Below are 27137 nucleotides of genomic sequence, written 5' to 3' on the forward strand. Positions count from 1 at the left end.
CCTTGCAGGGGAGGGGCTGCCCTGACGTGGCCCTGGCACCCGCCGGGCACTTTTGACCGGCCTACACCTGATCCAGGGCCCTGTTCCTGCCAGCAGAGGGAAGCGAAACTCCCCCATCATGTTTGGACACACTCGAAGGACTCCCTCGGGGACTGGAGAATGAACGTCATTCTATGAGGTTATTGTGCCAAATTTTTTTTTTATTAGGGAGGGTGAGTGATATTTACTCCAGGGGAAGAAGTTTTGGAATGCCCACATCCTCCAAACCTCAGATCAGGCACCCTGGCCCGACAGATCAGGCGCCTTGTCCTCTTGGCCTCAGGAGAATAGAATGTGGGCATCTGGGACTGAGCCCACCACTCTCTTCATTTCTCCCCACCCTGAAGAAGGGATTGCAGAGTGTTTCCCACCCGAGCACCCCGCCTGGTTGGGAGCTTGAATGAATGAGTGAGTGAATGCCCAGCTCTTGGTCTCCCTTGATGAATCTCTGGTCCTCGTGAGCTGCACGGTCCAGCCCAGCAGCCATTGGCCATCTGTGGCTGAGGAGCCTAAACAGAGAGTCCCTGAAGTACTCAATATATGCCGATTTCAGAGGCTCCGTATGCAGACATGTCAAATGTCTCATTAGGGCCAGGTGCGGTGGCGCATGTCTGTGATTCCAGTACTTGGGAGGCTGAGACAAGAGGATCATAAATTCTAAGTTTGAGGCTAGTGTCAGCAACTTATTAAAACCCTCAGCAACTTAGACCCTGTTTCAAGATAAAAAATAAAATAGGGCTAAGGGCATGGCTCGGAGGTAGAATGCCCTTGGCTTCAATCCCCAGTTTCAAAAAAGTCTCATTGGTAATTTTTATACTGATCACATGTTGAAATGATAGTATTTGGGATATATGAGTTAAATAAATATTTTACTAAAATTGATCGCTTGTTTCTTTTTCACTCTTTTACTGCGGCTTCCAGACGCGCCACATGCGGTTGCTACCCGGCTTTCATTCCGTTTCAGTGGGCAGTGCTGATCTGTGCTGAGAGTGTTTGTCTTTCAAAGGCAGAGGGACCTGGGTCAGAAACCCAACTCTCCATTCCTGTCACTGAAGACAGAGCTCTGAGCCTCAGCTCTCTGAAATGGGGACAGCGAGTCAGACCTCATGGTCTCATGATGCTGGGGCCAGAAGTAAATGAGAAAAGACAGGATGAGCCTTTTGTGTGGGATCCTTCCATCTTTCAAAGAGGCAGAATGATTTGGGGCATTTTGAGGTAGACCCATCTCCGAATCCTGCTCTTGGGATTCAGAGTATTACTGCAATGTGAGTTGGAGGAAGGTGAAATTTAAAAAGTGAAATCACAGCTGGGCGTGGTGGCGCACGCTTATAATCCCCGCGCTTGGGAGACGGAGACAGGAGGATTGTGCGGGTTCGAAGCCAGCCTTGCTGGCTTAAGAGACCCTGTTTCCAAATAAAAATATAAAAATAGGTCTGGGAGTGTAGCCCAGAAAAGGGTTTCTAGGAACCCCGGTACCACCAAAAAATAAAAATAAAAAAAAGGTGAAATCACCGTGTCCCAGGTGCCACAAAGGCACAAGATTTCCTTCCAGGGCTACCAGGCTGGGAGGACACAGGAAACAGGGCTGGAGTGGCCAGCTGTGACCGTCACCCCCACCCCATCACACTGAACTTCCACGCCCCCGGCAGTCACCCCCAGCTTCTCTGGGCTGCAAGGGCGGGCCTAGGAGTCCTTCAGCAGCCCCAGTGTCCGAAGGAAACTGGTCATGTGTCTGTGAGTGCCTGTGTGTGTATGTATGTAAGACAGAGAATGTGCGTGTGTGTGTGTGTGTGTGTGTGTGCATGCGTGATTATGGGACCATGTGTGTGTGAGAGGTGAATGTGAGGTCCCTTTTTCCCCTTCCCGTGTCCCCATAGATGGAGCTTTAGCACCCCCCGCCCTCACCTTTGGGGAGGCAGCGTTCCCAATGGCTCTTCTCCTTCCTTGTTTTGACCTCCAGTGTTAGCACATTTCACAGAGGAGAAACAAGGCTGAGGAGGGAGCACCTACTGAGAGTCCTCACGGTGGCAAAGGAGCAGGGCCTGGGCTTGCACCTGGTCGGCACTGGGTGCCTGGAGGCTCTGCCTTGGACGCAGAGCCCAGCAGTTGGTGGCAGGAGGATCGGGCACGCAGAAGTGGGGGCTGGCTGTGGCCTGGCTTTATAGAATGCCATGGTTTCTAGGCACGGTTATGCACGTGTCTCTGTCTGCCTGCAGCTGGCTTTGTCTACCAGTCCCCAAGCCTGCTTGACAAAGGCACTAGGCACTCCCCAAGCAGGAAGAGAATGGTGCCTAATGCCTCAACAGGCTGAGCCTCCTGGGAGCCAGGCAGCTCACCCCTTTCCTCTCACCCAGGAGGATGCCTCTGGTCCCATCTGGAGTATGGGGATTAAGGCTGCCTGGCACTGTCCTGCCTTTGCCCTTCAGGAGTGCTCAGTGACATCTCTCTGAGCCTCAGTTTTCTCATCAGTGGGGCTAAGAGAAGTACCTTCCTCATTGGGTGGTGAGGACCGAGAGGTCACTGTTGCTTATGTGCATCATCACCATCATCATCACCACCACCATCATCATCATAATCATCACCACCATCATCAGCATCAGCATCACCATCATCATTAGCACCATCATCATCTGCACCACCACCACCATCACCATTATCATCATCAACATGATCACCACCACCACTGCTACTATCACCACCACTACCATAACCACCACCATCACCATTACCATCATCACTATCATTATCATCAACACGATAACTACCACCACCACCACCATCACCATTATCATCACCACCATCAGCATCACCACCATCATCAGCAGCATCACCATCACCACCATCATCATCAGCATCACCATCACCATCACCACCATCATCATCAGCATCACCATCACCACCATCATCAGCAGCATCACCATCACCACCATCATCATCAGCATCACCATCACCATCACCACCATCATCATCAGCATCACCATCACCACCATCATCAGCAGCATCACCATCACCACCATCATCATAAGCATCACCATCACCACCATCATCAGCAGCATCACCATCATCACCATCATCATTAGCACCATCATCAGCAGCACCACCACCATCATCACCATTATTATCATCATCAACATGATCACCACCACTACCGCTATCACCACCACTACCAACCACCACCATCACCATTACCATCATCACTATCATTATCATCAACATGATAACTACTACCATCACCATCATCATCACCACCATCACCACCATCATCATTAGCACCATCATCAGCACCACCATCACCATCATCATCACCACCACCATCATCATCACCATCATCACCATCACCACCACTATCACCTTCACCACCACTACCACCATCACTATCATCACCACCATCACCACCACCATTATCACCATCACCAGCACCACTACCACCATCACCATGATTATGATCATCAACACAATCACCACAGTCGTTACCACCATCACCATCACCACCACTATCACCGTCACTACTACCATCATCACCACCACCTTCATCACCATCATCATCATGACCACCACCACCATCATCATCACCACCATCATCACCATCACACCATCATCCTCCTTTCCTTGGCTGCCTCCAGTTCTCTGTATCTAGCACCTTCTCTGGATATTTAGAAACAGACCTCGGTGGTTGGTAGTAAGTGAAGGCACATTGCTGACCCTGCTTCTGGGACTGACCCACATGTGGCTAGCAGGTGGGGGCTGGCTCACGGCCCCTGGCCCTTCCCTGTGAATTCTCAGAGCAGCTGCTCATCGCAGTGGGGTGTGGCTACAAACAGTGTGGCCCCAACCTGTGTGGTCTGAAGGTCTCTGCAGCCTCCTCTATGCTGGGCAGAGGGGCCTGGCCCAGAGCTGCTGACCGGCCAGCTCTCAGGAGCCGAGGGAAGCCACAGCCTGTGCGACCTCTGGGGCGATACCTCTGCTCACTTACACCCTCTAGCATTCACCCATTCACAGATGCTTCCAGAGGTCCACTGTGTGTCTGACAGGGTCCCAGCACTGGCCAGTCACTGGTGAGCAAATGAGTACGTCCTTGTCCTCCTGGATGGGGCCCAATGAAGCCATAATAAATATCTGATGACAAATTATGATATGTGCTTTTCGAAGCAAAAGACGAAGGCTGGGCATGGTGGCGCACGCTTGTAATCCCAGCATTCGGGAGGCTGAGACAGGAGGATTGCGGTTCGTGGCCAGCCTTAGCTACTTAGGGAGACCCTTTGCAACTCAGTGAGATCCTGTTTTAAAATAAACAATAAAATATAGGGCTGGAGGTATAGCTAGGAGGTAGAATGCCCCTGGGTTCCATTCCCAGTACCACACACACACACACACACACACACACAAAAAAAAAAAAAAAAAAAAAAAAAAAAAAAGCAAAAGACGGGGGAGTAGTTGGGGAGGAGAAACATGGAGAGGTTAGCTTTGGATGGATGGGAGGGGGCCCAGGGATGACAAGATTTAAGCCCTAAGAAGTGAGCATGGGCCCAGGTGAGGTGGGCAGTACTAAGAGCCACCTGCACTAGGAGTGGACTGTCCAGGCGCTCTGAGCAGCGTGGCTTGTGATGGTAAAGACCTCAGCCAGGTCTCAACAAGAGTGGATAGCTTATTTTGACAAAACCTGTGGGTGCACATGTTTTAACATTTTTATTCGGTTTCCGTAAGGTTGACTTTTACGAAATGGATGTGGAAGTGTATCTAGCAGAGGAAACAGTATACATAAAGAGGCAGGAAAGAGTCAGAAAATGAGGCCCAGAGGCCTTATTTCAGTGAGACAGTAGGTGAAGCTTGCTTTGCCCTGGAGGCCAGCCCAGTGGCCTCTCTCTGGAAGTCTGTTCCCAGCTACCCCAGGGACCAGGGGTAGGTCCTGTGTGGAGCCCGTAGACATCCCGGTGTCAGCCATAGGACAGCCCGCTGGGTGTGGAGAGGGTGAGGGAGGGTGCAACCACTGGGGCGGTGCCATCAAGGCCAGACTTGCCAGAGGGGGAAGTCTCATGGGTGAGTCAGCCCTCTTTGGTGGGAAGCTGTAGCATCTAGTTGAAGCTGGGCCTCTCTCGTTTTGGGGAGGAATCTGCCTGCTGTGTGAGGTTGAATCACGGCTTTCCCCACCTGTTAATCGCAGACACCTCTGAACGGGTCTGTCCAGCCCCAGCTGCACGCATCCATCCCCAGCGTGGATGTTGTCGCAGCCAGAGGAGGACTTTGGGTCCTGTGTGGCTCCTTCAGCGCTCCCTGCGGCTTGGGCCGGGGCTCCTGGGCCCTGGGAAGATGGATTTGCAGATGAAAGTCCCCAAGCTGCTCCAGGGCTCTTTTCTGATGTGGGAAGGTGTCCTCGCCATTTGAGTCTGGAGTACTTTCTCTTGAACTTGAACATGGGTCTCGGTATCCTCAGCCAAGATGAGCCTGGCAGGCCTCTCCTGAGGAAGGACATATTGTGTCTTGAGTGGGAACTGAGGATGTGAGAATCTGGCTCCTGCGCTTACAGGTGTTTCCTGATCTGCTCCCCCGTGACAGCGCTCCCCAGCATCCACTTAGCGCAGGGTGCTGGGGGCCACGTGGGAACCTTCTCCAGGATGGTCTCTGCCAGGTGGTGGTTTCGGGGGGGTTCCTGAGAAGCCGCTCTGGGACCCACACCACTTCGTGTCTCTTGGCTGAGATGTTGGTCATTCTGAGTAGGTAAAGAGAGACAGGGCTAATCATGGACCTTGTTTGTTGAGTTTTCTTCCCTGTGCCAAATGCTTTTTTTTAAAAAAATCATTTTATCTTTAAATAATTCAGATAATTCAAAATATGCAAAAAGAGTCAGATTTGTTCCCTTTAAGAAGAAAGTCGCTGGGATTACCTCCTGTAAGCATCATGGAGGAGGTCAGATCCCAAAGGGAGGCCTCGGAGCTCAGGGTGTCACTTTGGGTTATGGAGTCTCTGAAAAGCAGCAGGCGGTAGAAGAGGCAAGAAATTTTAAGGGGGAAAAAAAAGAAATTTAAAGGATACTCAGCACATGGGGAGCAGCTGCTGGGTCATGGGCACCTTGAACCACTTGTTGACGGTGATGTGGTGTCACAAGTGGTTTTCATCTGGGGAAAACGGAGCAGGCTGGGCCAAGCAGACCCGTCGTCCTGTCGGGTCAAATGTGTCCCGTGTGTAGGCCCGACCTCCCTCCTCGCTGAGGGCCTACTGCAGGAGTACGTCCATGTGTTTGCCAGAAGCCTCTGTGGCCCCGTGTCTGCTCAGCACTCGTGGCTTGGCTCACGACACGCATGGACGCTCGGACACTCACACGTGGGCACTCCTGTGTCCCCGTGGTTATAGAGGAGCCAGTTGAAGCCCAGAGAGGTGAGTGGCCTGCTCAGGGTCACGTGGCTAGTAAACCACACCGCTGGGATTTGAACCCAGGCAGCATGACCCTGGAGCAATTGTCGTATTTCTCTATACCGAAGAAGGCTGGACAGTGGTCCCCCAAAGAGGATGACGTGAATTCCTGCAACCTGTGTACATGTTAGGTAACATATATACACATGTGGCAAAAAGAACTTCTCAGATGTGACCAAATTAAGGTTCTTTCTTTTTTTTTGGTGGTAGTACTGGAGATTTAACCCAGTGGCATTCTATGTCTGAGCTACACTCCTGACCCTATTGTATTTTTCTGTGTGTGTGTGTGTGTGTGTGTGTGTGTGTGTGTGTGTGTGTGTGTGTGTTACTGTGGATTGAGCCCAGGGGCACTTACTCTACCTCTGACAAATACCCCCAGCCCTATTTTTTGTGTGTGGGGGCGTCTAGGGATGGAATCCAAGGGCATTTGACCTCCAAGCTGCACCCCCTGCCCTATTTTTTATTCTTCAATTTGAAACAGGGTCTCACTGAGTTGCAGAGGGCCTCACTAAGTAGCTGAGGCTGTCCGCAAACCGCAATCCTCCGGTCTCAGCCTCCCAAGTACTGGGATTACAAGCATGCGCCACCATCCCGGCAGTATTTTTCCTTTTGAAACAGGGTCTCATATGAAGTTGCTGAGGCTGGTCTTGAACCTTCAATCCTCCTGTCTCAGCCTCCTAAGAGCTAAGTTTATAAGCATGTGCCACCATGCCCAGCTCAAATTAAAGTTCCTGAGATGGAGAATTTATGCTGTATTACTCAAGTGGGCCCAATGTATTAGGGGCCCTTCTAAGAGAGAGAAAGAGGGAAAATCGACAGTAGATAAGGAGATCAAAGCGGTGCAGTTTGAGAGATGTGACCAGTGATTGCTGGCTTTGAAGATGGAAGAAGGGCCACGAGCCAAGGATTTCAGGCAGCCTCTAGAAGCTGGGAAAGTCCCCTGAGAGCCCCCTCTAGGAACCAGCCCTGCAACACCGTGATTGAAGCCCAGACTTCTGACCTCCAGAACTGTTAGATAATAAATTTGTGCTGTTTTAAGCCACTGACATGTGATGATTTGTTATTGTAGCAGTAGGAAAGGAATAGAACCCGGCTCTGCTCCCTCACTGGCCTGGCGACCGGCTACCCCTTCTTGACGCTCTTTTGGTTTGGGAGTTCTAAGAGTAAAAGATAATCGTAAGCCATTTTATTTTTGTGATACTGGGCATTGAACCCAGGGGCATTCTACCTCCAAGCTACTCCCCCAGCTCTATGTTATTTTTTATTTTGAAACTGGGTCTGGGTTGATGAGAGTTTCACTCTTTGCTGAGGCTGCCCTGGAATCTGCCATCCTCCTGTTTCAGCCTCCCAAGTACTGGGATTACAGGTGTATGCCACCATACCCGGCTTCTTCAGCCATTTTACAAAGAAAGCAGCCTTCTGAGAAAGACATGACACCCCAGCTCACTCGGCGTGTAAGAGGAAGGAGGAAGGCAGAGTGCAGAGGGCGAAGGTCATGGGGCGCCCGGCCCTGCCTGTGTGAGCCCCCAGCTGGGGCCTGCCCTTTCGACGTTGCCCTTTGTCCTAGTGAATGGTCGCTAGGTGGGGTCTGCACCCCGTGCTGGCACGTCCGGCACCCCCAGGCCAGGGTCTGTGGCTGCCCCCAATCCTTGCAGGGAGCACAGGCGCCTGGTTCCTTGTTAGTGGTGGGAGGTGCTCCGGATCAGGATTAGGCAGCTGACACTGTCTGCACGCCCACCTACCCACGCAGGCCCCATACTGGTCCCTGCCTCGGCTTTCTCGTCTGTGAAATGGGTAGGGTCTCGAAGCCCTGTTGGAGTTTGTGCTTCTGGGGAAGTAGCCCCTGGCTGGGAAAGCTGTGGAGGTGGGGGCCTGGCTCCCCGGCCCCTCCCCCAGTCCTCCTGACTCCTTCCCAGGGCAGCTCACCCTGGGACCCAGACAGCTGAAGTTTGGGTCTATGACTTTGGAGTTGCAGGTAGGAAGTTAGGAGGCAGCCGGCTCCCCTCAGGGCTCCCCTTTAGCATCTTTTCTGTGACACACTGGGGGGGGGGCTTTCTACAAGTCATTCTGAGTCCTGTGGACACAACCCCAGGGCCCCGCCCCAGTGCCCTCCCCTGCTTCCTGGGTCAGGTCTCCCTGCGAGCCTGAGGCCCCAGGCCTGGAAGTGGACTCAGCTATTGTACAGGGTCTTGGGAAGTCAGCCCTGAGCAGGGGAGCCCTGGACAGGGTGGTGCTGGCTGGATGGCCCAGCCATCCTTGCTCCATGTCCCAGATAGAGCGGAAGGGAAGGGAGTGCTCCCCGAGGAGGCAGAGCTCCCAGCCCGTCCCAAGCCCGCGGTGAAGGGCCTGGCTGGGGCTGGGGCGCCAGTGCCCAAGGCCTGGGCTCTTGGGAAGATCTGGATGGAAAGTAGCGGCAGCTGGGATGCGTGCTCCACACACCGCAGAGGCCTCTGGGAGTCTTTGTGGTCTGCAGAGGAGAAGGAACCAGCCCAAGGGCCGCCTCTTAGGGAGGACGCTGCGCTGCTATGCATTTCGAAGACGCAGCCCTGGAAGGGGCATTCGTGGCCTCAACCCTGCTGTTGGGGTGAGTAGCGCCCCAGGAAGTGCCTCACTGGCTCAGGACTTTAATCAGCCCTTAAAGCAGTTCCTTCTATAGAGACGCCATCTGTGTGTGTGTGTGTGTGTGTGTGGTACTGGCATGGAACCCAGGGGCATTCCACCTCTTAGCTATACCCCCAGCCCTATATTTTATTCTTTATTTTGAAACAGGGTTTCACTAAGTTGCAGAGTGCCTCACTAAGTAGCGGAGGCTGGCGGTGAACCTGCAATCCTCCTGTCTCAGCCTTCCAAGTACTAGGATTACAAGTTTGCACCACCATGCCCAGCTTGTTTTTTTTTTTTTTTTTTTTTTTTTAACTTGTGGTACTGAGGCTTGAACCCAGGGGTATTTTACCTCTGAGACACACTCCCAGCCCTGTTTTATTATTATTATTATTATTTTTAAATTTCGAAGCAGAGTCTCACTAAGATTTGGAGGGCCTCTCAGTTTCTGAGGTGCCTTGAACCTGCAAACTTTTGGTCTCAGCCTCTTAAGTACTGGGATTACAGTTATGCCCCACCATGCGCAGCTTCTCCAGCCATCTTGAATACCACTTACCCAGAGGCTGGGGCGGATGGGATGAGGGACACTGGCGGGGTCTTGGCCTTAATGACCGGGAGGGTGGCGGTGCCATTTATTGAGATGGGAGGCCTCTGGAAGAGCGCGCGTTTGAAGTAGGCGCCAGCGAGGGACTTCCTCTCTCAGGGACACGCCCCTCTGCAGGTGTCTGTGCCTTATGCTGATTTTGTACTTCTCTGGCTCAGTCTTTGGGAGACTTTTCTTATAGCCAGGCCCTCATCTGTCCCTTGGGCTCATCCCTTTTCAGTCTCACGGACTGGAAGTTAAAAACTAGGCAGTTTTAGGTCTCAATCCCAGCTCAGCCTCTTAGGCTCCGTGTGAGCCTGAGCCAGACCCTTGGTTTCTCGGTGCTTGTTTTTTCATCTGCAGTGTGAACCTGCTCTACTGTTGTGAGGCTCTTAGATCACGGTGGTGAAGCTCAGCCGGGGCCTGAGCCTTGCGTGTGCTGTCCAGTCCTCTACATACGTTACCCAAAGCTGGGCAGGGTTTTTTTTGCAGGTCTGGGGATGGAACCCAGGGGCATTTGACCTCCAAACTACACTCTCTGCCCTAGTTTTTATTATTTATTTTGAAACAGGGTCTTACTAAGTTGCAGAGGGCCTCATTAAGTAGCTGAGGCTGTCCACGAACCGCGATCCTCCAGCCTCAGCCTCCCAAATGCTAGGATTACAAGCATGCACCACCATGCCTGGCTCCTGGGCAGGTTTTGACTGAAAGGATTTTCCTTTTTACATTATTATTATTATTATTATTATTATTATTATTATTAGCAGTACTGGGGATTGAGCCCAGGGCCCCATGCACATTAGGCAAGTGCTTTCCCATTGAGCTACATCCCCAGCCCTTTTAATTTGAGACAGGGTCTCGCTAAGTTGCCCAGGCAACTTGGGATCCTCCTGCCTTCCGCCTCCCGAGTAGCTGGGGCGACAGGCACACGCCTATCATACTTGGCGCCTGGAAAGATTTCTAAAGAGTTGGTTCAGCGTCTTTTAAGTAGGTGATGCAGAAATTCTGGGAAGAGTAGACATAATTATTACTCACAGGGAAATGCAAATATTTTTGTGACTGTCCTATGAAAAATTGGGGCATTCTTCCTGAGCAAATAGTCCTATTTATTTCTTCAACAACATAGCCACAGTAGTGCTGCAGGGGCCAACCCACAACGGCCAGGGCCATCTCTCAGAGACTGTTCCCTTCCTTCACCACGTGCTTCTTCTTTAACCCAGAGGAAACATCATGAAGAGACAAGTGACCAAATTTGGGCTCTGCTGAGAGAAGGGGAGTTGCTTTTGTAATGAAAAGTTAATTTTTGTGGCTAGACTTTTTCAACTGTGAAAGCCGGTGTGGGCAAAAGCCTAGGAAGCTGAAAAGTACATTTACAAAATCACTTTCCTTGGAAAGGAATAGTTTTGGAGAAAGTCAGTGTAGTCCCGTGTCTGCAAGAGAAGGGGGTCTGCTCTCTGTTGGAGGAAATGTTCTTGAAATACTTAAAGAAAGGTAAAGGAGCAGAGGGGAAAGGAGGGGAGCTCAGGGAAGGGGAGGGTGCAGGCCTGGGATGGCAAACAAGAGGACCTCCTGTTGGGTGGGTCACCATGCTGTGCCTGGCATAAGCAGGCATGAGCACACTCTTGAATCGACCCTTACAAAAGGTGTTTGGTAATTATTCCAGTCAGGAAACTGTGGCTCATAGAGGGGTCAGAAGTCCAACTCTGCCCATCTGGTGAGAGCCCTGCTCCTTCCACACTGCCATAGGAGAAATTCTGCTGCTTCCTGGCCGTTTGGGGACAGATCTTGACATCTTGCTGATGAGAAGGCTGTGTGTGTGTTTGGAGTGGAGGGTGTAGTATGGTAGAGACCTGGCTAAGCTTGGAATCAGAAGACTTAGACTTGAGACCTACCTACCTTTGTTCCATGCCAACTCTGTGTCATCAGTTTTCTCATCTACAAAGAGCCTGTTGGTGGTGACGGAGGTGGTGGTGATAGGGGTAGTGATGGTTGTTATGGTGACAGTGGGGTGGTGGTAGAGTTGGTGGGGATGCTACTGATGATTGTGGTGGTGTTGGTGGGGATGCTGTTGATGGTGGTGGTGGGGATGGTGTTGCCGGTGGTGGTGAGGTTGTGGAAATGCTGTTGATGGTGGTGGTGGAGTTGTGGAGATGCTGCTGTTGGTGGTGGTGGTGTTGGTGGGGATGGTGTTGATGGTGGAGGTGGGGATGGTGTTGATGGTGGTAATGGGGTTGGTGGGGATGCTGTTGATGGTGGTGGTGGGTTGGAGAAGCTGTTGACAGTGGTGGTGGTGGGGATGGTGTTGATGATGATGGTAGGGCTGTGGAGATGCTGTTGATGATGGTGGGGGTTGGTGGAGAAGCTGTTGATGGTGGGGGTGGTGTCGATGGTGGTAGGGCTGTGGAGATGCTGTTGATGATGGTGGCGGCGTTGTGGGGATGCTGTTGATGGTGGTGGGGTTGGTGGTGATAGAGGTGGTGGCAGTAGTGTTGGTGGGGATGCTGTTGATGACAGTGAAGAGGAGGAAGAGGATGGTAGTGGTAGTGATGGGAATGGTTGTGACAGTTATGGTAATGATTGGTGGGATGGCAGTAGTGGGGATGCGATGGTGTTGGTGGAGATGGGGGTAGTGATGGCGGTAATGATAGTGGTGGTGGGGGTAATGATAATGAAGATGGTGGTGTGGTAGTCACATTCAGTGATCCTGATGCTGTGCTAGGTACTTGGCACACATGGTGCTGACCCTCAACACAGAAGTGCAAGGTGGGTAGCAGCAGTGTCTTCATGTGCAAGGAGAGAACGCTGAGAGAGTTCACTAGGACGTGCAAACACCCATCTGCAGTGCAGTGAGAGGCTGTGGGGCCGTGGATGTGAGTCTCTGGGAAACAGCATGGCAGTCACTCAGGGGAGGTGGCCTCTGTGGGAGGTGGCCCTGTGTCGTCGCTGTCCTCAGCATAAGGGTTTCCTGGAAGGCCCTTCCCCTCCCTCTTGCCTCCCTCAAGCTACACCAGGATCTTTTCTTTCAGACCCAGCGCTTGGGGAGGGGCCTGTCTCCCTGTCCCCATGGTGACCAGTCACCAGGCCCAGGGTTGGGTTTGGTTTTCCTAATTTGAGGTTATGGAATCCTCTGGTTGTGGCTGAGGTTTTTCTGCCCTGGAAACCCAGGCTGTGTGGCCGTGAAGTGGGGCCTGGAGGTGCTGGAACCTGCCGCAGACCACAGGCCCCAAAGGCCCCAAAGGCCCCACAGGCCTGGGCTGCGCCCTGCTCTCCTCCCCGCCTGCTAGGAGATTTGCGTTCTTCTCTTTGAGAACTCCGTAGTGTCATGCAGCTTTCTGGGGCCGTGGCTTTTGGCCTAAGTCGTGTGTGTGTGTGTGTGTGTGTGTGTGTGTGTGTGTGTGTGTGTGTGTTCTCACATTAGACAGCTGGGCGCAGGCTAATAGGGCCCAGAGACTCCTCCAGTGCCCCTTCTCCCTCCCCTGTCCCTCTCCTTCCTAAGCCCTCTCCCCCCTTCCTCCATACCTCGCTGAGTTTTGGCAGATCACTCCTGGCCTGCCGGTGTGGTGCCCTCGTCAGAGTGTCAGCCGTTTGAACAGAGCCGGATGACCTAATCCTGTGTGACTGGGGCCCTTCCCAAGTCTCTGAACTAGTCCTCTTGTATGAAAAGTTTCAGTCCCCACCACGGGGTGAAGTTGGTGAAGTCAGGCTCTGTTCTTGGGGCTCTGTGCCCCCAGCCTCCCCACTTCACCTCCTGCCCAGCCACATCCCAGACACACAGGCCACAGCTCCTGGGAGTGCCCAGCGGTCCCTGCCCCCCAGGACAGTGGCCCCAGGCCACCCAGCCGCCATGGAGTGGTGCCCTCCCAGGAGGCTGGGGCAGTGCTGGCTCCCGCGCCCCCCCACCCCCCCACCCCCCCGGCTCAAGAGCTGTGGGACAGCGCAGCAAGGGTTGGGGATGGGGGCTGACGTGCCTGGACACGGGCGTGTGCGGGAGGCAGGGACCTGGCCATGTGAGGGCACCTTCAGAAGTGGGGGGCTACAAAGGCAGAATGAGGGGGCTCACCTGCCCAGTGGCTTCCTTGTCAACAGTCTCACCAAGGGATTTTTTTTTTTTTTTTTTTTTTTTTTTTGCAGTACTGGGGATGGAACCCAGGGTCATTCTACCTCCAAGCTATACCTCCAGCCCTTTTTTTTTTTTTTTTTTTTTTTTTGGTGGTACTGGGGATGGAACCCTTCTACCTCTGGGTTATACTCCCAGACCTATTTTATATTTTATTTGAAAATAGGGTCTCTTAAGCCAGAGAGGCAGGCTTTGAACCTGCACGATCCTCCTGTCTCTGCCTCCCAAGCATGGGAATTACAAACATGCGCCACCACACCCGACTCCAGTCCTATTTTTTATTCTTTATTTTAAAACAGGATCTCAATGCATTGCAAATGGCCTCACTAAGTAGCTGAGGCTGTCCACGAACCGCGATCCTCTTGTCTCAGCCTCCCGAATGCTGGGATTTTAAGTGTGTACCACCACATCCGGCTCTACCAAGGGATTTTAAAGAAAACTCTTGTCAATAATGGGTCTGTGCCCAGTCCTGGGTAACCCTTCTGGCCCCAGATGAGGAACTGAGATGGCGAGGTGGGGCTTTCTCAGGACTCTCTCGGGGCTTGTCTTTCTTCCTCAGTTTCTGCACTGGGATGGAGACAGTCCCCTGCAGACAGAATTTCCCCTTTTACACACTCACCTGAGACCTGTCTATTCTACAAAGTTGTAGGTCACTTGTGATGTGCCCCTGTCGGGCCCTGTGACTGGAATCTTACCTTGCTTGAGTCCAGATTAAAAGAGGCTAAATCCAGCCGGGCTTGGTGGCACAATCTGTAATCTTAGTACTTGGGAGGCTGAGGCAGGAGGATCACAGGTTAGAAGCCAGCCTCAGCAATTTAACCAGACCCTCAGCAACTTAGTGAAACCCTGTTCCCAAATAAAAAATAAAATAGGGCTGGGGATATAGCTCAGAGGTAAAACACTGCTGGGTTCAATCCCAGTAAAAACGACAACAACCTTCCTCTCCCCACACCTGGCTTCTTCTTTGCCTGGGCCACATCTGGCCGGCAGGGACACCCACGGCCTCCCACGGTAGGATTTTCTGGACACGCAACTGTGCCACTCATAGGGTGGTAGCTGAGATGTCAGGACTCACCTGGAATAAACTGAACTGGACAGACCCCTGGCCCTAGAGCATCACGAAGCTGCCTTCCGCGGGTCAGCGGAGAGCAGGTGAGTCAGAGCCTTTTGTGGCTGGGAACACAGGGGAGGATCCTTCCCACAGCCTCCCAGACCGTGACCAAAATGTGTTGAGAGCGGCTTCTCTGCTTTCCTGGCTTCCCTCCCCCTCTCCCAGGAGTGCTTGCGATTCTAAAGACCTGCTGCACGACTCAATCACGATCTGGTCCCTCGGTCCCTCGCACGAGCCTCATGCTGACCTTTCAGAGCCACAAGCCTTCCTGGGGAATCCTGGGGCCTTTGTGGCCCGTGGCCCTCTCGCCCCATGTCTGTGTGTGTTGGATTAGCCAGCAGTGTCCAAACTGTTTGGAGGCGAGGCGGTGGTTCCTGTGGTTGGGAGAGCTGCCTCTGCTTATGCAGGCCACCACCGGGGACTTCTGAAGGCACTGCGTGGCTGGCAGCGCCCCTGGCCCTAGCACGTCCCGCCTTGCACATCTACAGGGACACAACTCATTAGCATGCTGCAGACCCTAGACTGACCCGTGACATCTGGCCGGGAAGGAGCCGGGCAGTCAGATCTGCTCCTCGGGGATTTAGAGCCAGGAAACCAGGACTCTGGAAGAAGGCAGAGAGCCTGGCTGAAATGGTCCCCTGCAGGCTGGGTCTCGGTGGCTATGGGTATCTTGCTGTGAGGATGCTTGTGTCTGGCAGGACATGGTGACCTGGTACTCTCGTCAGCTAGAGTCCAGGATCACTGAATTTTAGAGCTAAAGAGGCATATTTCAGTCCACGTGTCCGGGCCCCACAGTGTTCCTGCAGATTCTTTTCAGAATAAGTAGGTAGGCAGAGATCGATTCAAGAGAGATGTTCCCTGAAGGAGCAAGCCCGTCCTCCCATCTGAGAAGTGATGTTTGAGACTTTCTCTCAATCTGGTGCAGCTCTAACATGCAGGGAGCATCAGAAACACTTGAGAGTTCACCAAGACCCAGGTTAGCCGGGCAAGGTGGTGCGCACCTGTAAACCCCAGTGTTTGGGAATCTGAGGCAGGAGGATCGCAGCTATGTAGCAACATCCTCAGTAACTTGGCAAGTCCCTGTTTCAGAATAAAAAATAACTAGGCATGGTGGCGCACGCTTGTAATCCCAGTGCTTGGGAAGCTGAGACAGGAGGATCGCACAGATTTGAAGCCAGCCTCAGCTACTTAGTGAAGCTCTCAGCAACTTAGTGAGACCCTGTTAAATAAAATATAAAATAGGTCTGTGGTGTAGCTTGGAGGTAGAAAGCCAATGGACTCCATCCCTAGTACCACACACACAAAAAAAACATTAAAATGAAAAATAAAAAGGGTTGGGGGTATAACTTGCTGATAGAATGTCCCTGGGTTCAATCTCCAGTACCGGGGGTGTGGGGGAGACATAGGTTCTAGACTTTGGGCCTCCACCGGAGTTGCTGTCTGGGGTAGAATGTACATTTCTAGCAAGTTACAGTGATGCTGGTGCCGCAGGTCCAAGAATTACCCCAAGAGCCTCCAGTTGAAGGGCAGGAAGGAAGCTCTTTCCCACAAACCCATGGGGCCTCCTCAGCGTCCCTCCCCTGCCCAGTTGCTCACTTGTTACCACAGAGGAAAAGAGCACTGGATTGAGAGTCAGGACACCTGAGCGCGCCGAGGTATGGGGTCACTCTGGGCTGCCTTGAGAGCTGGGCTGGGGTTGCAGTCGCTTCAGGAACAAAGCTGAATGAGGACTAAGAATGTGCCTGGAGAATGAGCGAATGAACCTGAAAGCTGCTGGGAGTGTGCAGGCGAGACCGACCCACCGCTCCGTCCCAAACCCTTCCACGGCCTCCGTCAGCCGCCAGGGTCGGAGATGGTGATGTTCAGGTAAATAGAAACAGGGAGGGGGGAACATTCAGAAGGGCAGGGAGAGGGCGTAGAGCGGGTGGCAGGTGCAAAGGCCCTGAGAGCAACAGCAGGGAAGGAAATAAGCTCAGGGAGAGGATGACCAGGTGGCCAAGCAGTGTGGGCTGGCCCGTGAGCAGTCAGGAGGTCTGGCCTGGGAAATGGCTGTCCCTGTTGCTGGGGCCCAGCTGGGCCCTGGGCGGGGAAGGTGGTACGGTGGTCTCAGCCTCTTGTAGGCCTGACAGCTCTCCCAAGTGGGGTGGTGGGCCTGGAGCCGCTGAGGCCACGGGGCGGGGGCGGGGCATTTCTGCAGCCATGTGGCTAGCCTGGCCGCCTTTCAGGATGCAGAGAAACAATCCAGTCCCGTTGAAATAATAAACATTGTCAACACTTCACTTATCAAATGTGCAACTTAACAGCCCAGCAGCACCTTAAGAGCCAAATATTTGTCTGGTGGCCTTTTTGAAGCAGGTGTGTTTGTTGTTAAGACATGACGCTGCCCCAGCCCATCTGAGTTATGGGGAGCTGGATTTATCATGACATTTAGAGGAACCGGGGGCCAGGTGTGGGTGGGTGGGGGTCATTCAGGCTCCTGTGGCCATTTGAGGGGACACTCTGCTGAAAGCATCCTGTATGGGTTTTCTATGGCTGCTGGAACGATTGCCACAAATTAAAGTGGATTAAAACAACACACATTTGCTATCATATAGTTCAGGAGGCCAGAAGCCCGCTGTGGGTCTCACTGCATTAAAATCAAGGTGTCAACAGGGCTGGCTCCTTCCGGAGTCTCTAGGGCGAATCTGGCTCTCCCAGCTTTTAGACTCTGCCCCCTTTCCTTGGCTCATGGCCCCTTCCATCTTCACGGCCTCCAGTGGCTGGCCTGGTCTTTTCCATCGCTCCATTCTGACCCTTCTACTCCACTCCTCCACAGTGCCAGCCCCTGTGGTTCCCCTGTGCGCACTGGGGTAGCCCAGGATCATGCTCTTATCATGACCAGTGATTTCATCTATAGCCTTAATTACCCCTTGCAAGTAACTTAGATTCACAGATTCTGGGGACTCGGACATGGACATCTTTGGGAAGAACTCTTCTGCCTCTCATAATCTCTCTGCCCTGTTCTGAAAGCGGAAGAAGTAAAGATGAGGAGAAAAGAAAGCCTAGACGGTGGCCAGGGAGCCTGCACCGGGGCCCGGGCAGCCCCCAGCTGGCTGTGGCTCCTCCCATCTCAGCACCAGGCCCTCCCGTGGCTGCCCTCCCTGCCGCCTCCACATCTGCACAGCTGCCCTGTAATTAATAAGTCTCCCCCACCTCTCTTCTTTTTTTTCCCCCCAATGTGTCGGCCAAAATGGTCATTGATGAAAGCAGCGTCTCGGCACATCACTCTGTTGACGTTTGGGAGCCCGGGGGCTGCCTGTGCCTGGTACAGTGTTCAACCTCATCCCTGGCCCGTCCGCACCAGGTGCCAGCAGCATCTCTGCACCCGAGTGGTGATAGTTAAAAATGTCTCCAGATGTTACTGGCTGTTCCCTGGGGTGAGAGGAGTGCAGCCTTGAGGGCTCTCTTCTCTGCAGAGGGTCCCTCCCTTGGGAGGAGGTGCCCAGCAATGGTTGAATGAATCTGTGTTCACTTTCTTAAACCAATGAATAAATCGGTCTACAAAAACTGCACACATGAGCCGGGTGTGGTGGCGCACGCTTGTAATCCCCGCGCTTGGGAGGCTGAGACAGGAGGATTGCACGGGTTTGAAGCCAGCCTCAGCTACTTAGTGAGGCTCTCAGCAACTTAGTGAGACCCTGTTTACAAATAAAAAAATATTAAAAAAAGGTCTGGGAGTATAGCCCGGAGGTAGAAAGCCTCTGGATTCCACCCCCAGTACCACCAAAAAAAAAAAAAAAAAAAAAAAAAACCTGCACACATGGTGTGTAGAAGTAGACTACTGGTGTCATATGCTCCCCTGGGAGCTATATAAGAAGTCATATAGCAAGCCGGGCGTGGTGGCGCGCGCTTGTAATCCCAGCATTCGGGAGGCAGAGACCGGAGGATAGCAGTTCGCGGACAGCTTCAGCTACTTAGTGAGGCCCTCTGCAACTCAGTGAGACCCTGTTTCAAAATAAAGAATAAAAAATAGGGAGGGGGTGTAGCTTAGAGGTCGAATGCCCCTAGGTTCCATCACCAGACCCCCACACACATAAAAAAGTCACATAGCTAGGATGTAACACATGCCTTTAACCCACTACTTGGAAGACTAAAACACAAGGATCACAGATTTGAGACTAGCTTCAGCAACTTAGTGAGACCCTGTTTCAAAAATATAAAATAAAATAAGGCTAGGGGTAGAGCTCAAAGGTAGAATGCCCCTGAGTTCAATCCCCAGTACCACAGACATGCAAAAAGTCACATTTCTAGTTCTGTTCAGAGAGTTGGGCTACTGCGTAATCTGTATTGTGCAGAGTGTATCATGGAATCCTCTAAAAGTTAAACACTGACTTAACCCTAAGACCCAGCATCTCCTCTCCTAGGCACATACCCTAAAGAATGGAAAACGGACATAAACAAATGACGTATGTACATGTGGAGCAGCATCATTCCCCAGAGCCCCAAAGTAGAGCCGCGCCAGTGTCCATCAGCAGAAGATCAGAATAACAAATACTGTCTGTCCACGCAACACGCTACTACTGGCCTTTAAAAAGGAAGACATTCTTTTTTTGTTTTTTCAGTACTGGGGATGGAACCCAGGGGCATTCTACCCCAAGCTACACCCCACCCCTATTTTTTATTCTTTATTTTGAAACAGGGTCTCAGTGAGTTGCAGAGGACCTCATTAAGTAGCTGAGGCTGTCTGTGAAACGTGATCCTCCTGTCTCAGCCTCCCCAGTGCTGGAATTACAAGTGTGCACCACCACACCCGTCTAAAAGGAAGACGTTCAGACACACGCTACAACAGGGCTACGCCTCGACAGCAGTGCAGTGACATAGAGGGACACGGACCGTGAGAGCCACGTCGTGGAGGTGTCTAGAGCAGTTGGATTCATAGGGACCGAGAGTAGAATGGAGGTTGCCAGGGCCTGGGAGGAGGGAGAACGAGGAGTGTTTAACAGGTGCAGAGTTTCCCTTTGGGATGACAGATGGACATGGTTGTGCTCAACTTGAATACGTGTAAAGCCACCGGACTCTACATCTGAAAATGGTTAAAATGGAAAGGCTTGTGTTATGTGTTTTTGGTCACAGGCAGACAGGTGCTTTCTCCAAGCCAGGTCTGGGATCGCAAGTGTGGGGATGGGGAACCCAAGTGGGATGGGCAGGTGAATCTAATGGTCCACTCGGCGTCAGGCTGGGAGCACCGACCAGTGCAGGCTGGGGTGCACATCTGGCCGTCCATGAGGCCGGGCCGGCCATCTGAGGCAGGCCCCAGCGGTGAGGCCAGGCTCATCCAGAGGCCATGTGTCCTGTCTCCGGGGCAGCTGCTGCTCCAGCGTCTTGCCATGTGGGAAGCCTGGCTGTGGGCGTGAAGTCCCAAATCTGGGTTTGTATGTGAAACGTCCTAATGTTGGTTCATTGAACAGCAAACAAACAAGCCACATGTGGGTCACACAGGATGAACTCTGCAGGGCTCTGGTCCGCTCCGCGCTGTGCCTGGGCGTGACGCTATCCCTGTCCCCGCCCCTGGTACCAGATGCCGGGTTGCATCTCAGGTCTGACACCAGCTCTCTCCCTGATCCTCTGAGAATTTCTCTTCCTTTCAGTGCAGCCAAAGGGAGGTTGGCACACAGAGTATGAGGGCGAGGCCTGGGTTTGAGATTCTGCTCAGGCTGGGGTCTCACTTCTTTCTTCCTCATAACTTAGTTCCTTCATCTGACAAGTGGGATTGTAAGAGTCCCCACCTCACAAAGTGGGGGTGACGAGTACAGGAGGATGTGGGTGAGGGGTTCAGCCCACGGGTGGCCAAGGGGCTCGTGTGTGTGCATGTGTATGTGTGTGTATACATACATATGTGTACGCTGTATGTGGGGCCCTCTGGGGGAGAGGGTGAACAGGGAGTGGATAGCCCCCAGCCTGGGAGTCACGCAGCCTTCCACCTCTCTTTACCTGCAATGATTTTGCCCTCAGAGTCATTCTTAGAATTCCACAAGGTCACGTTCACATGGCGCCTGGCTGTGGCAGCTGCCCGATATACCCTGTTCTGTCCACTGAAGTTTGAGGTCTTTGCCATCTGCAGAGAGCTGAGGAAAGGGAGCTGTGCCTGGCTGGGTTGTAGGTGGGACGAGGAGGGAGTGGAGAAATGGCTCGTGTCCCACCTGCCCCAGGAGCCCCCTCACTGTGCCCTGGCTACCAGAAGGTCTTGGTCCCAGCCTCAGTTTTCCAGGGCAGCTGTGATGACAGTTAAGAAGCCCCAGCTCTACTCTGGGCCTGCCCCTGAATGCATGCCAGCCTGTCATCCCCATCAGCATCTGAGAGGGGCTCCCTCCTCCAGTTCTCCTGGGAGGACTTTCCACGCTTGCCCAGGGATGTGGGACAGCTGGGAAGGCCATAGCCCTGAAAAGGAGGGCTTGCTGGCCAGGGGAAGGGGCCCTGTCCTGGCATGGCCCTTCCCGGGAGGTTAGAGTGGAGGCCTCACACACACCTAGGCCGGGAGCTGGGCTGTGCCTGGATCCTGGAGGAGGATAAAGAGCCCTTAAAATCCTGAGATTTCCGGGCGTGGTGCCACAAGTGTGTAATCCCAGCATTTGGGAGGCTGAGACAGCAGGATCGTGGTTCGCGGACAGCCTCAGCAATATAGTGAGGCCCTTTGCAACTCAGTGAGACCCGGTTTCAAAATAAAGAATAAAAAATATGGCAGGGGGTGTAGCTTGGAGGTAGAATGCCCCTGGGTTCCATCCCCAGTAACACACACACACACACACACACACACACACACACACACCCCTCTCTTGAGATTCTAGGGAGTCCAAAGCACCACACGAGCCTTGGCAAGTCCCTGGCAGATGACAGCTGAGGGCCGCTGTGGGGTGTGGATGAAGACCACATCCTGGTCCCGAGGGGCCCCTGGTCCCATGGCAGAGGTACAGATGGGGGCTGGCTCAGGGACACAGAGGCCTTCGGTGTCCCCGGTGCTCCTTGCCCGCCTCCATGTCCTGATGTTTGTCTGCCACCCCTCGGCCAGGGAGCAGGGGTGAGGGAGATAGGGTGCAGAGCGTGTGTATGCCACCCCCTACCCGTGCTCATTACACGTGCCTGGCCATGCCATATTCCATTACACGCGTGTGTTCGTCCTGTGTGCTCCTTGGGGGCACACCGGGCAGCACAGGACCTTTCAGGAGTCCTTCCTCCTCCCAGCCTTGAGAAACGTGTCCTCTGAGACTGGGTGTCTAATGAGGGTGAAGAGGGAGGCGACTGAGACAGTGGAAATTAAACCCTGTCACCCCGCTGTCCCCTGAATCTGGCCTACGGCTGAGGAAGGCGACTGTCCCCTGGAAAGGAGGGGGTGGCGGCCCGTTGGCTGGTGGCTCTGTCGTGCAATGGCTGCCCGGGCCGTGGGGTCTGTTGTGCTGTAGCAGGCCTGGCCCCCACAGGGGAAGGTTATGGTCTCATCCAGGGGCTGGCCACAAGTACCCACTGATTACACTTTGAGGGGTCAGGGACTGCCGTAGGAGGCCCTGGGGGACCTGCAGGAGCTACCGAGCCTATGCCAGCCTGTGCGGAAGGGTCTGCGTGTCCTGGGCTTGGGGCTGTGTCGCTGGCCCCACCCAGAGCCGTGCTGGCTCCTGGTCTGGGAAGCTGGTAGACAGCTCACGGGTGTGGGTGTGGGGTGCAGGTGCAGGAGCCTTGGACAGCAGCAAAGTCAGCTCACCACCTTCTCCTCCTCTCTGCAGGGGGCGGAGGAAAGCGCAAAGGGAAAAGCAAGAAGTGGAAGGAAATCCTCAAGTTCCCGCACGTCAGCCAGTGTGAAGACCTCCGCAGGGCCATAGGTAAGCGCTCCGCGGCCTCAGGGCTCAGTGCCCAGGCCCGGCACAGCGAGGCCAATGCCACTCTGCGAGCGCAGTATGGTTTTTCCAGAGAGGCATTCTAGGCTGATACCTTTGCAAATGATGTAAAGATAAAGCCAGCATTTATTAATATGTGGTGTGCACCAGATAGAATGATCACTTTCCAGTTACCCTTTGAGGGTGGTGCTGCTGCTTTGCTCCAGATGGGGTAGTGAGGCGTAGACTGGTTCTATACCTGGCCCGCAGTTGCACGGCTCCCGGGAAGGCAGGAGGCGAGCCGGGCCTGGCCTTGCGTCCCGCACCGAGCCAACCTCTCTTCCTGCCTGTGACCTGTGCGTCCTGCGGAGGTAGTGCCGGCTCTGGTCCCCCTTCGCTCCTGCTGGGTGTGCGATGCTGGCCCGGTCCTCTTTCTCCCGCAGAGTGCTCATCCCCGCGGGCGCTGACGCAGTCAGGCACACCAAGTGGGCCTGTCCTGGGCTCCACTTAGGACAGGGCTGTGGGGAGGAGGCCAGGCTCCGGGGGTGAGTGTTCCGGAGCCATCCCTTCTCCTCTGTGTGATCTCAGAGTCACACAGCCCCCCTTTTCTTAAGGGAGGCCCCTCATCTGCACGTGACCCCTGGAGGTTATGCACGAGCTCGCCACCTTTGATAATACTCAGACCCACTGAGGACTGGACACAGGACGGCTCCGTCACACACAGCCCCACGGCCCAGCTGTTGGGGTACTGCTGCTCAGGGCTCCGGGTGCTGGCCCTGGAATAAGAGGCCTCTATGGCCATTTCTTTGGCTCTGTGTGTGTGTGTGTGTGTGTGTGTGTGTGTGTGTGTGTCTGGGGATTGAATAAACCCAGGGGCATTCTACCTCTGGGCTCCACCCCCCCAGCCCAATTTTTTTGGGTTTTTTTTTTTTTGGTGGTACTGGGGTTCCTGGAAGCCCTTCTACAGAACTCCAGGCTACACTCCCAGACCTATTTTATACTTTTTTTTTTTTTTTTTTAAAACAGGTTTTCTTAAGCCAGTGCAGCTGGCTTTGAACCTGTGCCATCCGCCTATCTCCGCCTCCCAAGCTCAGGGATTACAAGCGTGCATCACCACGCCCGGCCCAATTTTGTATTCTTTATTTTGAAACAGGGTCTCACGAAGTTGCAGAGGGCTTCACGGGTTGCAGGGGCTGGCCATGAGCCTGTGACCCTCCTGTCTCAGCCTCCCAAGTACTGGGATTACAAGCGTGCACCACCATGCCAGGCTCCTTTGCTCTTTTGAATGGCTTTCCTCCGTGGCCTGGCATCTAGAAGTTTGTCAGGCAGGAGCAGAGAGGGTGCTGAGGATGGGAAACGTGCCCGAAGCTCAGCTTCTGTCCCTAGTGTCTCAGTGAGCTCAGCATCTCTATGGTACCCTTGGAGCCAGTGCAGAGCCAGGGGATCTGAGTTCTGATCCAGGTGGACTTGGGTTCAAATCCCACCCTCTCTACTGGCCGTATGACGAGCTACTTAATCTTGCCAAGCTTCAGTTTCCCCAGCTATAACACTGTGACTCTGAACCCAGCCACAGGGCAGGGAGGGCTCAGCCTGAGCCCCCTCGGGAGTGCTGGGCTCACTTTTCTCAGATCGCGGCCTCCTTTCCGCAATTCCCAGCAGCCACACCTTGGCCCCTCCAGAGTCCTGGCCTTGGACACCAATGTCCACCCTTGAGGCGGACTTCCCACCAGAGGCACATGGATCTATAGGAGAGAAGAGTGGCCTCCACAGTTTGGCCACCCAGGGCTCCCAAGTGGACTTCAGAGAGAGGGGATAGGGAGAGCCCCTCTGGCGACTGGCTCTTATACCCCAGGGCTGTTTTGTTCTGAGAGCTAATTTAAACTTAGCGATAGGGCTGGTGTGGGCATCGGCTATCACATATCCACACCCTGAGGACCCAGAAAGCCTCTCCTCATGAGTAGGAGGCCAGCCAGCTGGCTCCATCGTCTCCATCCTGGGCGAGCACGTGCACTGCCCGCCAGATGCTTTTTCTAGAAGGAGAGCTCAGCTTTCTTTGAATGGAGGGTGGTCACCGCACCCCCCACTCACTGGGAGCCTGGGGAGCATGTTATGCTCTTTTTCCAGGCCGAAGGGTGATCTGAGGCCTTTCTGAGGTGGTGAATCAGAGGAGAGTTAGGAAGGGGGGACTGTGCAGAGAGACGCGGTAACTGGGTTGGACCAGGCTCGGCCAGGAGGGTCTTGCCTGCGAAGCCCACTTTTGGGAAGCTGTTTGCTTCTTGGCCTTGGCCGTGGCTAAACTGTCTGCGGGCGGTGGTGTGTACAGGTGGGCACCAGGGCCTGAAGGCCACCTCCTCAAAGAGGCCTGTCCCCCTGCGGCAGCGCCCTGGGCTCCTGCCCCATGCCTGTGTGTTCTGCAGTGAGAATGGCCCTTCAGGAAAGCTCTGCAGCTTCTTGGTCCTCCCCGGGGGCCGCCATCCGGGTCCAGGGGAGGTGTGACAGATGTAGCTGGGTGAACCCATGAAGGAAAGAGCGAGTGGAGAGTTGTACGTAACTCGGGCTTATGAAGGGCTTCAGATAGCTACAAGAGTGCGGCGCGTTGGTGGATCTGCCGTCCACATCAGACATCTTAGGATTTGCTATATTTGATCCACGTGTTTCTTAAAATATAAAATATAAAAATATGAGCTATTGGACTTGTGATTCCTCACAAGGCGGAGTAGAGACATTACTCCCTGCCTCCTGCTAGGGACAGATGAAAACGCTGATGTTAAGCAAACCTAAGCGGAGCCTGGAAGGTGGAGAGGAGGCCGGCGGGCTGGGCCGTGAGGCAGGGGAATCACACTACAGTGAGCTCCCGGGGCTTCTGTGTTTGCTACCCTCTGTCTCTGATAGGGGAGGGGTGGCTGGAGAAAACCGAAATCTGAAATGCCAATGGGTGCAGATCCAAAGGCCCTCATCCCCCATCAGCGAATCCCAGAAAAACCCAACCCGTTCTCTCCCGGCAGAGGCGCTGGGCGGAGGCAGCAAGCTGACTCAGGGGCTGTCGACACAGGGGCCGAGGCACCTCCGTTGCAGCCCTCACCAGCAGCCAGATGCCTGCTTTCAGACTTTCTCCTCGCCCAGCCTGAGTCTGAGCTTGGGCTACTGTAATGGGCCAGGCGGCATCCATGACACTTGTTTCTCAGCTCTGGAGGCTGGGAGTTCAAGATCAACCACTTCCCGCTCTGCAGATGGCCTCGCTGTATCCTATAGCAGTGGAGAGAGGAAGCCGGCTTCCTCTTGTCTCTCCCATCTGGCCAGGAATCCCATTCATGAGCATTCCACCCTTGTGAATCACCTCCAAATTCCATGACTGGGTGGGGGGTAGGTTTCAATATGTAAGTTTTGGGGGAGACCTAGACATTTGGTTTTTAGCACCCTACTTCCAGATTCAAAGACTTAGCACACCTTCCTCTCTGCTTCTGACTTCTGAGATGCAGGCTCGAGGAGAACAAGCCCCCCAGGCTGTGCCCTGCCCAGTGCGCCCCAAGTCAAGATGCTCAGACCCCCTTCCCAGGAGCTTCCTGGCTGTGCCCCAGGAGCTCCCGATGTCCCTCCTATGGGAGGGGACGAGGAGCACAGACACGGCTCTCTGTTTAGAGCTCCCACCCTAGGCCCCAGTCTCATCTCGGTTTGTAAACTGGCACCTTGGCAGGGCCTGTGCCCCTGGGAAAGCGTGAGAAATACACATGCTGGCAAGTAGAGATGATGCTTCTGCTCTCGGGGTGTTGAGAAGCCGGCGTGTGTTTACGCAGTGTGAAGGAGGCCGGGGAGAACGGACGGCCTGCGTACACCGAGGGGTGGCGGCACGCTGATGGCGCAGGGCTTGGGCTTCTGCCTGTTTACAGTCGCCACCGCGGTGTTTGCCCAGGCTGTGCTGGGGTCCTGCTGGCAGGCCTTCTTAAGTCAAAATCTCATTTCTTTTCTAGACCAATGTACAAAACAAACAGGGGCAAATACTTGCATTTGTTTTTCTTGCAGACACATGAGCTTGTTTTCTGAAGCTCTTTGCTAGGATGTCCTAGGCAGGCTTTGTGCCAAGTTTCCAGGACCCAGAGGATAGCGTGGGGGGTACAGCGGGGGTACAGCGGGGGGGGGGTTCTGGGTCAGAGGGAGGGACAGAGCCCACGGGGACGCGGGGACACCGGCCTCGGGATCATCCGGAATGGCGGTCAGTTAAAAGCCTCCTCGGGCTGTCTGTGCTGCCCTGGGCAATCACAGCCTTCCCTCCCAGCCACGGGAGGATTGATTTTGCTAAATGGAAGCCACCCCTGCACTCAGTCCCCTGCTGACGCCCCAGCAGTTCCATTGCGCTCTCAGTAAACCTGAGTTCTCCCTTGGGGTCGTTAGTGCTTCGGCTGCGGGCGAACCCACCGACCCCTCTGAAGAATAACA

At 53.9% G+C, this 27137-nt stretch overlaps 1 protein-coding gene across 3 annotated transcripts in view; it reads left to right on the plus strand.

Moving 5' to 3' along the window:
- Positions 1-27137, plus strand: part of GRK5 (G protein-coupled receptor kinase 5) — a gene marked incomplete at both ends in the record, with an annotated part of 210823 nt that overhangs the window by 70625 nt on the left and 113061 nt on the right. For all 3 annotated transcript variants that reach the window (XM_080695301.1, XM_080695302.1, XM_080695303.1), the window contains one exon: positions 22614-22709. In XM_080695301.1, the coding sequence (XP_080551427.1) occupies positions 22614-22709 (96 nt within the window). The remainder of the gene's footprint in view (positions 1-22613; positions 22710-27137) is intronic.

The sequence above is a fragment of the Muscardinus avellanarius genome (genome assembly GCF_963383645.1).
Source record: "Muscardinus avellanarius genome assembly, chromosome: 4".
NCBI lineage: Eukaryota > Metazoa > Chordata > Mammalia > Rodentia > Gliridae > Muscardinus > Muscardinus avellanarius.